The sequence below is a fragment of the Lepisma saccharinum genome, chromosome 25 (genome assembly GCF_977018435.1).
Source record: "Lepisma saccharinum chromosome 25, izLepSacc3.1, whole genome shotgun sequence".
Lineage (NCBI taxonomy): Eukaryota > Metazoa > Arthropoda > Insecta > Zygentoma > Lepismatidae > Lepisma > Lepisma saccharinum.
Genome location: NC_139253.1, coordinates 6,223,944 through 6,238,302, shown reverse-complemented (window position 1 = coordinate 6,238,302; position 14,359 = coordinate 6,223,944). Strand labels below are relative to the sequence as shown.

General features: G+C 39.4%; 1 protein-coding gene across 1 annotated transcript; it reads left to right on the top strand.

Annotated features, from left to right (window-relative positions):
• The first annotated feature begins 1,669 nt into the window (after positions 1-1,669).
• Positions 1,670-14,307, top strand: LOC145979002 (uncharacterized). The gene is made up of 4 exons (XM_083112061.1): positions 1,670-2,507; positions 12,728-12,894; positions 14,094-14,251; positions 14,298-14,307. The coding sequence occupies exons 1-4, from the start codon at positions 1,670-1,672 to the stop codon at positions 14,305-14,307; spliced, it is 1,173 nt and encodes a 390-aa protein (XP_082968187.1).
• The last annotated feature ends 52 nt before the right edge of the window (positions 14,308-14,359 follow it).

The window sequence follows — 14,359 nt, the reverse complement described above, 5'->3', positions numbered from 1 at the left end:
GGCGTAGGGCGCTATGTATAGAGGGCCGCCTTTCAAAGCTTCTTTTGTACTATCCTTTTTTTAAAGAAAAGTCAGAAATTTACACTAGCAAAGGTATATTCTGGCAACAAAGAACAGCTCAAGATACTAAGTTGAGGTAGGTTTTGGGCCTCCCCGATGGCGCAGTGGTAGCGTCCTCGCCTTGTAATCAAGGGCTCCCGGGTTCAATTCCCGGTGGAGGCACATAGTGTCACACTTTAAACTGTAGGTCCAGTCCCGATTAGCCTTACTGTGCATAAAGTGGACTTAAAACACCAACTCAATCCAATTGAGGTGGATTTTTGGCCTCCTTATTTTGCAACCTGCCTTTCTGCTTCCTCAACTTTCCACCCTGTTCCCATTACTTTTCACCTTTCTCCAATTAAAAAAAACATGTCATGTTATATATTTACGTCTTAATGACGAAATCCGCCCCTGTTGATAACACACTGCTGGAATTTTCTTTTTCGAAAGTACTTTTTTAAAGATGTTCTTCAGACGTTAATACATAACTGAAATATTCTTCTTTTTTAAATCAGAAATGCAAACTGGCAAATATTTAAATATAATCTAGATATTATTTTTTCAATATTCAAAATTTGTAGGATGTAAATATCACAAACTATGGCACAATCAGACTATTGACTAGAACAACAATTGTGTACAGATGAAATATTTATTAAATTATATAGTTATGTTTTATCTTAACTATTCTTCAACTTTCAGATGTTATTTGATGGACTTACTGAAGATAGAATTGTGCTCTCTGACACTATGTCTCTGTGTCTTGTATATTGGAATGGAAAGCACAGACAGCAAAACCTATGTAATGCCACACGAAGCTTCTTTAAACGAAAATAAATGGCAAGTAGATTTCACCCAGAACTTTGCACTGCTAATTTCAACGTTCTTCTCCAACAAACACATCACAATAATATATCCATTGGACAATGATTCAACAACAAATAATATTGTTGAACAACTTCAATCTCTAAGATTAGCTTGTACAGTCCAAAACAGTTTCCGTAATCGGCGACATGATCAGCAAGTGCAGTGTTTTGCAACTAGTAGCGAAATAGTTATATTTATCGTTGAACGTGAAGAAGAATTTATTGATGTTATTGATGATGGTAAAAGGTGTAGTTGTTGGATGTTACGTGCTATATTTGTGTTCGTTGCTCTGTTTCAAGTGGATCCTGACGTGCTCGAGAGAATGTTTGCAGAATTAAGTGAAACAGAAATTATTAATAGTGTTTTCATGTATTCTACAAACTGTTCAATAAACTTTAAGGAATCTAATGTTACTGGCAGTAGTAGAAGTTGTGTTTCAGCTGCAAGTCTTAATCCTTTTACTGGGCATATAACCATGTCTTCGGATGGTAAGGAAATTCATGATATCTTCAGCAGAATAATTTCGTGGGATATTTTGAAAGATATGCACGGTTTTCCACTTCGTGTCTCAACATTAGTTGCAGATATCCAACCGTACTTCAGAAACAATGCCACCGACACAGGATGCTATCAACACGAAGGTTTTTTATGTTCCCATTTCAAAACTTTGATTGAATACCTGAATTTTTCTGGGAATTACATAACTCACCAACATGTAGATTCTACTGAAAAGTCGGCAAACGGATCATGGACCACAATAATGGCAGATCTTGAACATCGGAATGCAGACTTAGGATTATCCGCTATGGTAATCCTTGAAGACAGGCATGAAGTCATAGATTACACTGTTGCTATATCTATATTTGATATAATTATAGTCGTGCCTAAACCGAAGCCTCTGCCTAAATGGATGTCCATTTTCCTACCATTTTCACCAACCACGTGGTTGTCAGTGTTTGGAGTGTTTGCTTTAGCTGAAGCTGCTCTCGTTGCAGTGCAGAAGGTAGCGTCTGGTAGTAAAGGGTTGTCGTGTCTGGACTTGCAGATGTCTACGAAGCAACCTAAACAACCGCTCGTGATGGGAATTTTCATGTTGTGGACATTCGCTACACTTGTTCTGTATGCTGTTTATCAAGGATCTCTCCTGAGTTTCCTCACAGTTCCTAGATTTTACCCTGCAATGAATACTTTTAAGGATGTTGCAGATTCTGGAATGAATATATCAGGGTACTCCATCTTTCTGGATACCTTTAAGGATACCCAAGATCCATTCTTGAGAATTCTGTTCAGTAGATTTGTCCTAGAAGACAGTATTCAATTGCTTCTTCAACAAGTAAGCAACGGAGAGGGAATAGCTGTTTTGTCCGTCTCTGATATAATGGAGTACTATGAAAATGTTTTGACTGGCTGTTCGGATTGCACTCCCAAATACCATATACTTGAGGAGAAGATTGGACTTCAACATTTTGGTTTAGGAGTCCCAAAACGCTCCCCGTTCCTATCTGCATTCGATGCAATCATTTCTCAGTCCAAAGCATCGGGCCTCGAACGGAAATGGATCAGTGACGTTATGATGCACGCAAAATATAGTAGACAGTGTACGCTGCTGAAATGTGTTGAAGGGAACGTGGTAATATCATTGTCACACATCCAAACAGCATTTTATATTTTATGTGGTGGACTGTTCTTCGGAGCTTTGGCCTTCATTGTGGAAGTTATAATGTTGAAATTTTCACATAAATGAAATGTCGATTGGTGCAGTAGGGTGTCTTTATAGACGCCATTTTACATATTTGCATTATCAGAAGCATAAAACTTCGACCATTTTCGCATTTTGTTTCTGATGACCTGGTCTTAAGGTGAACATATTCATACAGACAGACAGCGGGGGATTTACCACTAGGCTACCCTAGGCTATAGGCTAGGGGCCGCAATTCGATGAGGGACGAACAAAAATGAGATGCTGAAGAGGCGGAAGTGCCAAAGACCACACACTATTAACATTCCTTAATATTGTGATAATAACAAAATAAAACAACATGCAAAGTGGTTTCATTTCCTTGAAATAATGAAGAAGGAAGGAGTTTTAGCGTTTAAATAACTTCTTACATCATAACTCTATTTTCAGACGTCGCGTAACAGTGCTCGAAAATAAATAATTGTTCCTCGAAGAAACGAATGTAAACATTTTGAATCGCAACAATTGAAAGTCAAGTAAAGGGATATTGACGGTTGACATAACCATCTTCGTTTCTCAGTTCGCGGGCAGTGTGGCTACCGTAATGTAGTGTCGGTTTCTTCTGCTTTTGTGCGTGTGCGGTATTAGCGTTATGTGGTGAAGTGCATAGTGCAAGTGGCGCTTATAAACCAAAACAAAGTGTAATGAGTAATTTTTAATCAGATGTGTGTATATTTTAAAGTTTACAAGTGTTATTAATGCAGAACATGCAATTGGTGGAAGTTAGGTACCTAGGGGCCCAAATTTTATAATTCCCCACGCCCCCTGCAGACAGATATGGAAATCTACGATGCAGCGTTGCACTATACATGTGAACAGAAATGCTGATTTCTTAATTCAAACTTTATACGTCATAAGTAATAGAATGATTTGCAATCGACATGTTCTTTCAGTGTAACCCACTGATAAACTCATGAAAATATGTAATTTCACTTTAGATATTTTTCAATTGCGTTGCTGCATTATTCCTATAAACCTTCTGCAATTGTTCAGTAGCTCCCTGTTCCTTTCATTACGTCACGGTACGTTGTGAGGGAAAGCAAGAACGTTTCATATACCGAATAGCTAATCCATCATTAGTGTCTTCCTGATGACGTAGTGGTAACGTCGTCGCATCGTAATCAAGAGGTCCCGGGTTCGGGAGGCATACAGTAGTTAGGATCTAGCTTTGAACTGTATAGATGTAGTCTCGATTAGCTTATCTGTGCATAAAAGTGGACCTAAACTAAAACTCAAAAACTAATTTCGTCATGAACTTTAAATTTATCAGACATACAGTTATCTGGTACACGGAAACCTTGGGCTTCGTTAAGTGGTACTCCTAACTTACTAACAAGTTTTTTTTAAAAATATTTTATGATCAACAATAAAATAACAATAAGAATAATGTGCAAAACAAAGGTTTTAATCCGATGACTAGAGGGTACAACAAATGCCATTCCCCCTATTTTGGGGGCTCTTAACGTGTCTTTAAGTGTATCTTACTAGCGAGCTACTTCTATTTGGAAACTCACTCAACAACAATCTTAGAAAATGGTAGTTTAATGTATTTGGAGCATCAGCGGCACGGGAATTGGGGACAGGGTTACATTGTACCCCCTAAATTTTTGGAAGGTGGTACAGTACCCCTTAAATCCATTGATCCGAATTGTACTCCTTGCAGGGACGGCGACAGGGGTGGGCACGGGTGGGCAAGCGCCCACCCAAAAATTCCTGTGCCCAACCGATTGCCCACCCAATCAAATTCAATAAGTACATATACTTGGAGATAGCTATGTGAATGATTCGATAAATAAGTGTGTTCTGGTGTTCATAACATGTATGAAATGTTCATATATTATCATCCCATAAAAGCCAATTTTGTCATTAGAAAGTGAAAGTAATTACTAGAGCTATTGAAATAAAAACTGCGATTAAAAGCAGTTAGTATGCTTAGGAGGCTCAAAATTATGCAGGGTATGATCAAGATTAGATCAGAATTTAGGTTGAACTTGAGGACTGCAGCTCCGGGCCTCCACATACGTGTATAAATCCCGGCCTGGGTATGGTTAAAATAATCTTCAAATAAACAAATAAAAACATCATCTTAGCGTTACTTCCTCCGGCAACACAATACATTATTTCGACTTTTTAATTATTATTATTAGAATAATTTAATCAAGAAGACTTAGATGGGCAAGCCATGTGACACAAATGGCAGAGGAAAGAATAGTTTACAGGATTCTTGTTGGTAAACCTGATGGTAAGAGACCTGTAGGAAGGCCAAGACGAGAATGGAAGGATATCGTTGAGATGGACCTAAAAGAAATCGGCAAGGATGGGAAAGATTGGATTGATCTTGCCCCGGATAGGGACAGATGGGAGGCTTGTGTTGCTGCAGCCATAAACCTTCGGGTTTAAGTATGCTAGAGAGTATAATATAATTTTAATTAGCTCTGCATTGAAATTCCAGAAGTGTCCCCTTTTTATTTCATAACAATTTTTATATACCTGTTATCTTGAAATATCAATATGGTATGCAAAATATCAACTTTATATTCGTTCTACTAATAAGAAGCAATCACAATAATCACGACAATACTGAAGTGAATAAATTTTAGTAAACCAGTTACGTATAGAAAAAGCTACAGAATTATTCAATTACTAATGAGTGGCTTATCCTATTTAGAAATTCTCGTCCACACATAAATTTTGCCACATGAATCAGCCGAAAATGTCAACAGAATCTGTAGATGCAGTTGAAGTAAGAATAAAAGTTGTCACGAAGTATCCAGAAGACAATTTTGTTAGTTTGTTATTAAGCCCACTTTTATGCTCAAATAGGCTAATCGGGACTAAACCTACAGTTTAACGTGTAGTCCGAACCAGTGTGCATTGTGCTCCCACCAGTGGAGGAGGAGTAGAACACGGGACCTCTTCATTATAATGCGACAGCGTTATGCCATTGGGGAAAAATATACAGAAAGAAATCGCACCAAACGTGGCATTTTATCACAACAGAAGATGCGTCGATTTTAAGAGGGTGATTGCCTGAGACAAATATTTGAGACTTTTGGAAAACAACGTCATTGTTCACGGAATTAGCTGCCTTGATCCACTAATGAAACTCTGTGCAATTGAAACTACCACCTCAACTTTCTGAGAGGTATGAACTACTGAAACTCCATTTTTGGAAGATTAAGTTGTGGTTGATTTGTTTTATTTAGTTTTTTCTGTTAATTTTGATAATGACGACGATAAGGTTCGATGGTGATTAGATGAAAGTAACGAAGGGGCGAAAACAAACACATGCTGACACTCAAAATACAAACCCTCATAAATTATTACTTTGACAGTGGTTCCAAGCGCCAGGGACTCGTTGCCCTGAATGAATGAAGTTTCCAGGGTATGCTGCACAGGGTAGAGGTTGACATTCTAGTGTGTTCGAAATGGTCACACCATACAACCCAAGTCATTTATGAAACATATATGAATTATTATTGGCAAGGTGATCAACTTCGATGAATTCTTTGTGTCCTAAATCATTTTGTTACTTCAAAAAATATGTTCATGTAACCATACGTGTATTGCTTCTCCCGCATATAACATGACAGTTCCGAAAACAAATAGCAACTTAGCTAATAATCTCTTCAATTCTGAACAGATTTTTCAATCTTACTTGTTTATTACTTACGAGTGATATTTTGTCAATATAGCCTTTCATTAGCCTAGGAATACTTCCATGGACAATGAACAAAGAATTTGTCTTCCGTGTGTGCTTTAAATCATTCCTAACAAGACGATCCAAACATTCAGTGGCGGCGATTAGGAGGAGCGGGAAGTGGGGGATGCAGTTCCCCGCCACATTTTGCCACTTTATGCCCCCGCACTATGGCCTCTTTATGATAAGCCTTTTCTAACAAGAAAAAGTATATTGTCCTTGCCCCTCAAATGTTGGCACCCAATCGCCGCTACTACAAACATTCAGATAGATTTCTCAGTTGTACAAACCTTGTAAGCTAAGAAAAGTGACCCCCAAGGAGTAAGAAAACTCTTTCAGTCAAAAACTTATACGATGGAAATACTATCCTCAGGAACATGCATTTAAATTACGATAAGCTTCACGATTGTCTACCATCGCACTTTCTATCATTGACGCCGAATACATAAAATCAAGTGTGTGCCGGCGCCCACCCAGCGTCGAATAACATGGGTTCCTGGGGGAAACCCTGGGGGGTAAAGGCGGTCAGGGGCGTGGTGCTGATCACATCACCCCCACTCACGACCGGATCAAGAAAGTGTGGGGCGTTACCCCCACACCCCCTATACGCCTTCATGGCGTGGTGCTAAGCACAGGGGAATACTTTACCTTTTTTTTTTTTTTTTTGCCTTGTATTTGCAACACAAGCTTAAACCTAATTCACATTTATTTTACTGCATTAACATGCATGAAAGAATGTGATTAGAATGTATGGCTGGGGTATGGCTGCGCATGAAATAATTGTGTCCATCAGAGACAAAGCGAAAGGAAATGGAACAAGATGCGACAATAGATTAGAAAAGATAAAGAGGAAAAAGAGCAATGGAAAGGGAAAAGAAGTAGGAGGAAAATCGGGTGTGTAAGAGAGAGGGGGATACATACATCTTACATATACATATACACTAGAGCATTCCCTGACATTCGCTACGAGACTCAACGGCAAGCGGCCCGGCGTCAGCGCTTGACTTTCCCGGTGAACGGTTCTGCGACAGTCGCACGCTACAGTCTGTTTTTTTTCGCTCTCCCTGCCATCGCTCTCTTTCCCTTTCTGTTGGCGTTGCAGACTGACGCCAGTATACTCCTCCCTCGGCAGTTGTGTTGTCGTGTCCGTGTGTTGAAGATTGTGGCTTAATATGGCACCACAAAAGTTTACATTACAACAGAGGATTTATCTTGTCGAGTGTTACTTCGGAAAGAGGAATTGTGGAGAAGTGCGACGACGTTTTGCAACGAAATTTCCTGGTGTTCCTGTTCCACATAGGACCACTATATTAAACCTTGAAAAAAAAAGTTTAGAATAACAGGGTCAGTCTGAATAAAAGTGGAAAGAAAAATGGGGGAATAAAGTATACAAAGACAATCCGCACACCATCCGTGAGTTAAAAGAGAGTATTGTACGAGAAATCGGGAGAATTACAGTAGACGAACTTTCACGTGTAAATGCCAATTTCCTTCGGAGATGCCAGGAATGTGTTGCAGCAGAGGGACATCATTTTCAACACCTTCTGTAGTCAAGGTTAGTACACAATATGAAGACTGTAATTTTAATAGCCGACTCTAGCGACTGTCGTGGACCCCGTTCACCGGGAAAGACAAACGCTGATGCAAGGCCGCGAGTCTCGCAGCGAATGTCAGGGAATGCTCTGTATATATGGTCTTACATTTATATTGCCCACCCTAATTTATCAATAAGGAGTTTCTGCCCACCCGGTCGAAAATTTCTGGCGCCGCCCCTGACTCCTTGTACCCTCCATGCAAGATGTTGCTGTACAAAGATTTCATTTTTGGTAGCTGAAAGTAAGAAAGTTTTCTTTTGGTATACGTTTTCTTTCTACCCAAAAGGATTCAAACCACCGTGAACCTTAGTTACTTTCATTCCTTGAGTTATACTAGCAGGAAACTGTATAGGGAAGTAAAAACTATTTAAAAAAACTGCAGAAGAATGGGATGGGTTCTTGGGTTTTAGTTTTATCTGTTCCGAAATTGTACATCTTCATTTGATTTGAATTTTGTTATTGAGCGTCTATTTTCTGCCACTTTTGGCTAACCACGACGATAAGAATGAGTAATGATTGATTGATATGGTTTATTTTACTTCGCTTTTCTGCCACTTCTGGCTAATGGCGAAGATGGGGATGAGTGATGATATGATGAAATTGATTAAGGATCACTCAAGGAGAACACCAATGCACAGGCCGGGATTCGAACACGGGACCCTTGGCGTCGTAGGGTGCTGTGCTGTCCACTCCCCCAAATAGGTCGTGTTGTACGTACATGACTATCCTGACTAACTATCTTGAAAATAGCCATAAAATATCAGAGGAACACACAAAATTTAAAATCAATCCCTTTGTACATATTGATTTTTCTTATTAGTAATACAATGTTAATGAAATTTAACTTTAAAAATTGAAAGTTGTGTGGCCTGTTCTAAAATATAATATATATGCATGTGGAGCAGAAGCGTATATTCTAGGCTAGCTAGGCTACCTGCGAAGCCTGAAGTCTAGAGATAAAATACAGGAGGAAAACCGATCAGAAATTGTAAACATAGTAATAATTATTCATATCAGTGAAATGATGATGGTGATTCTGGAGTTGGCAACCTAATTTCCTGTGAGTTGTTAACCTAATATCCTATGAGTTGGCAACCTAATTTCCTATGAGTTGGCAACCTGATTTCCTATGAGTTGGCAACCTGATTTACTATGAGTTGGCAACCTGATTTCCTATGAGTTGGCAACCTGATTTCCTATGAGTTGGCAACCTGATTTACTATGAGTTGGCAACCTGATTTCCTATGAGTTGGCAACCTGATTTCCTATGAGTAGGCAACCTGATTTACTATGAGTTGGCAACCTGATTTACTATGAGTTGGCAATCTGATTTCGTATGAGTTGGCAACCTAATTTCCTAAGAGTTGACAACGTAACCTAATTTCCTATGAGTTGGCAACCTAATTTCCTATGAGTTAGCAACCTAATTTCCTATGAGTTGGCAACCTGATTTCCTATGAGTTGGCAACCTGATTTACTATGAGTTGGCAACCTGATTTCCTATGAGTTGGCAACCTAATTTCCTATGAGTTGGCAACCTAATTTCCTATGAGTTGGCAATCTGATTTCATATGAGTTGGCAACCTAATTTCCTAAGAGTTGACAACCTAACCTAATTTCCTATGAGTTAGCAACCTAATTTCCTATGAGTTGGCAATCTGATTTCGTATGAGTTGGCAACCTAATTTCCTAAGAGTTGACAACCTAACCTAATTTCCTATGAGTTGGCAACCTAATTTCCTATGAGTTGGCAATCTGATTTCGTATGAGTTGGCAACCTAATTTCCTAAGAGTTGACAACCTAACCTAATTTCCTATGAGTTGGCAACCTGATTTCCTATGAGTTGGTAACCTGATTTCCTATGAGTTGGCAACCTAATTTCCTATGAGTTGGCAACCTGATTTCCTATGAGTTGGCAATCTGATTTCCTATGAGTTGGCAACCTGATTTCCTATGAGTTGGTAACCTGTTTTCATATGAGTTGGAAAACTTATTTCCATTCATAGCCTAGGACCACGTGACAAAGTGAGATAGCCCAGATATTGGACTCAGTATACGCTACTGATGTGGAGGTTGAACTTTGCACACCCAAATGAAAAAATCATACGCCACTCTGTTGCAATGTTAGGATGCGACTTAAAATCACAGTCTCTGAGGTATGAGTGACAAGGGAACTTCGTGTTGCATGCAAATCTTACAGATCAAAAGTTGTTTACCCTGTTTATTTAAACATGCTGTTCTTTGGAGAACAAACTTCGAGAATCTTTCTTGGATTTACATTAATTATGAAGACTGGAGGAACCAGGATTGTAAATCGTTGTAGTGCCATTAGTTGACCGAACTCAAAGAGTGTAGCCATGTTCCTGAAAGTGTCTGCTTTCTTAATCTTCATCTTTATTTTTCGTATTTCATCCTTGGAAATTGGATCCGTGGATTTGATAAAAGAGTTCGTTGTGGGAAGAAAACTGACATCTGCCTTATTGTTCTTCTGCCCATTGAAAAGTAAGTTCGTTGTATCAGTTTCGACAGAAAAAATAGTGCAGTGGCAACCCTGAGTGTCGCGCGGTAGCATACATACAGGTTTAAATTGTTTCAAATTAGCAAAATGTTATTGAGGATTGTTGTTTACATTGATGTCCTCTACACACTGTGAATGTTTACTGTTGTTGCACAGCGACACCTTTTGTTTGTCTACCTATAATAAATGGTTCATTTGAAACTTCTTATCTGTTTTATTGCGTGGGTTAGTGACGCACTCATTTTAGTTCTTATCTGTGGTGAACACTCTCTAGGGTGGTCACCTGGTACTGAGCAGTTCTTGTTATTCTTGCACGATGCGATATTTTTGTAGCAGTAGCAGCGATTGCGTGCCCAAACTGGAGGGATAAGGACAGCTTACTTTCTCTAGGTAGACAAGGCTTAGCCATAGTGCGTAGGGTAGGGCAAGTGTCCCCCACACACCCTTCCTAATCACCGCTACTGTCTTTGAGTTTATCGCTTAGCTCTTCAGCACTAAACCCACAAATTACCTGTATATAAATTAAAATTGTACGTAATGGTGTTCTAATTTAAAACCAAAATTTGAATGAATGGATCTTTTTTACTTCGCGTTTCTGCCACTTTTGGTTAACTGCGAAGACGAGAATGAATGATGATAAGATGACATAGTTGAAGAGATAATTACAAACACATATGTGCAGCACACACATACAAGTCCCACAAAAAGATTATACTGGACATGGATCCAGACGTCAGAGCTTCGTTAGTCTGCAAAATGCAGTCCAAGGTGTCGTACGGGGAAGTGAGATTGGCATGGTGTCTTTACAAAGGGTCACCTTTAGGTGTCGTGTCGTTTGTGCCGAGGCTTCTTATCGGTTCATATCCGCTGTGACATATGTCAAAACCTTTCTCGGCTGGTTTTCCCACAATCCAGAGTGTCATCACCGCCGCGCGCACGTGTGTTTATGGACACATGGTGCATAGTGCATAAAGTGGACTTATAACATAAAATCAAACGTATGTTTATGACGTTGCACAGCTGTGTTTAAACTGAAATGTTAAACCTATCCACAGAGTAAAATATGACTTTTCTTTACTTATTTCAAAAGACGTTAGACATGATTGCTTGTATCAGTTTTATTCCACAACAGAAAATACATAAATCAGCATCAGTCTATTAACTATTAATCATTTATCGTTAATCGTCAAAAACATTGTAAATACAGTATTGTTAAAATATTGAAAGCATTCTACAAGTACTACGTAAATGTACACTTTGGAAGCAACATAAATGTGCCACTCTATTACACTTAATTATTTTGCACTACATAAAATCGTCAAAACCATTATAAATACAGTGTAATTTTTTGCAAACACTATAATAAGTAATAGCTACGTATATATAAACACAATATTTCGATACACTTACACAACAACAATACAAACGTTATTTGAATTCTTGTAGGTATACAAATGCTCGAAGGCATTCCACGCGTTGTTTCTATCATTTCCATATTCTCAACCATCTTCTCGTCTCTCTCAAGTCTCAGTTTTACATAAATACTAATTTCCCAATGTATATCCCTCATATATACCCATTTACCAATCGCCTTCCTTTTGAATCGAAGATAAACACAGCTGGAGCTGGGCAACGTCATAAACACATGTGCGCGCGGCGGTAATGACACTCCGGATTGTGGGATAACCCACCAAGGAAGGTCTTGACATATGTCGCGGTGGAAATGAACCGATGAGAAGTCTCGGCGCATATGACTCGGCGCAAGCGACACGGACTCCACCCCTTACACCTCAAAAACCAATATTTCTATTATTAACAGTACTGTGTAAAAGGAATCATAGGTTTTATTTTCCATACTGTCAAAACCTTAAGACAATGATTGCAATAATATTATACAGGGTCTTTACAAATTATTTCTCTGATTTTAAGATTATGTAACTCTCTAAAGAATTGGTACACGGATATGTAGCTTCTAACAACGGTTTCAGTACCTGTATAACTTCCAGAGAAAATAAATGCAGGTCCTCTACGTCACGCATCCCATCTGTAATGAATTTCAACCTAGCATGTGTCTATTGACCTGCAAAATTGCATCTGTAGTTCTGATTTTCTGGTTTGCTCCGTGGTACTAATTTGTGAAGACCCTGTATAATGTTATTGCAATCATTGTCTTAATGTTTTGACAGCATAAGGCTTCTGTCTGCAATGGTCCATTCAGAAGTGGGAAAGTAGGTGAAATGGCTGAATGTACTGTTTTTGTTCCCAGCGCAACTTGACCTGATGAAGCTACTGATGGACATGGAAGTGGTGACCAATGTTATGTCCCCAAGGAAGGCGTCGAACGATACGATGGAGTTGGCAGTGGACGACACCAGGCCGACGGCATTCATCATTGACTTGGACTGTGAAGGAAGTGCGTCCATTCTTCAGAAGGTAGTCAAAGCATTTCGTTCGGAGGGAGAGAAAGATCGAAAGAGGAGGAAATAGAAGGAGGAAGGGAGCAAGAGAGAAGGAGGGAGGCAAACAGGGGGAGAGAGAGACCCGGAAAGTAGGAGTTAGAGAAAGAAAGATATAGAAAAAGCAGTTAGTATTTAGAGAGAAAGGAGGAAATATGAGGAAAAGAGGGACGGAATTAGAGAGATAGGAAAAGAGGGGAACGAGTTAGACAGAGAGAGAAAGAGAGAGGAAAAGAGGGGAAATAGAGAGAGAGAGAGAGAAAGGGAGAGAGGAAAAGAGATGAAAGAGAGAGAGAGAGAGAGAGGAAAAGAGGGGAAAGAGAGAGAGAGAAAGGGAGAGAGTAAAAGAGGGGAAAGAGTTAGAGAGAGAGAGAGATAGGAAAAGAGGGGAAAGAGTTAGAGTTAGAGATAGAGAGAGAGAGAGAGAGAGAGAGAAGAGAGAGGGAAAGAGTTAGAGAGAGACAGAGAGAGAGAGGAAAAGAGGGGAAAGAGTTAGAGAGTAAAAGAGGGGAAAAAGTTAGAGAGAGAGAGAGAGAGAGAGAGAGAGAGAGAGAGAGAGAGAGATCATTGGCATTGGTATTCATAGATAGCAAACTTATTTACGATTTCTCACTTAAAATAATATTTTCTTTTATATATCGTTATGTACTATATGGGCATATCTCCCTATAACAGCAATTTTTTCTGTTCAAGAATCGAACATCTGTATTTTACAGCACTGTTGTATCTTTACTCGTTGGTAGTTTACACATACAACGTTAAGTCACATTCTGCACAATCCAAAAATTTCCTTCTATAGATACTTCGTGCCAGGAGTGTCTGGAGCAAGACCGCGCATACATGTAGAGAAGGAGAGAAAGCGAGTGAGCGGAGCAAAGCAGCGCGCGCAGCTGCAAACAGCTGGTAACCACAGTCGCGTTTTCCCCTCCATGAACTTACTTCCTCTCTTACACGTTCATTGGTCGAGCTCTTTCGAGTCACTAGTTACGCAGAAGACTTGCTTTCGTTCGCTTGCTCCACAGAATCCTGGGACAGAGTATATTCGCCAGTTACGGGCGTACTTAACACACTAAATCAGGGCTTAGCACAAAGTGATATAGGTTATTATTGAAATTTAATGCAGAAATTCACAATACACGATCCAAATGTGACTTCAACAATTGTTCTTTTCTGCAGGCATCCAAAGCAAAGTATTTCGGCATTCTCCACCATTGGCTGATTTTTGCAAGGAGTGACGAGACAGTTCCAAGTTCTGCAACGAACACAGAAAGCAGTCGTCCACCAGAGACAGCAATGAAAGATTCTGACAATCAATCCACCGAGGTTACTGTCAAGTACCAAGTACTCTCTCAAGACGCCTACTCCTTCCCTCTTCCGAAGAAATACCTAGATATTTGCGAAGACATGAGAATGCCCTCAATATCGTTCCAAGAACTACATTT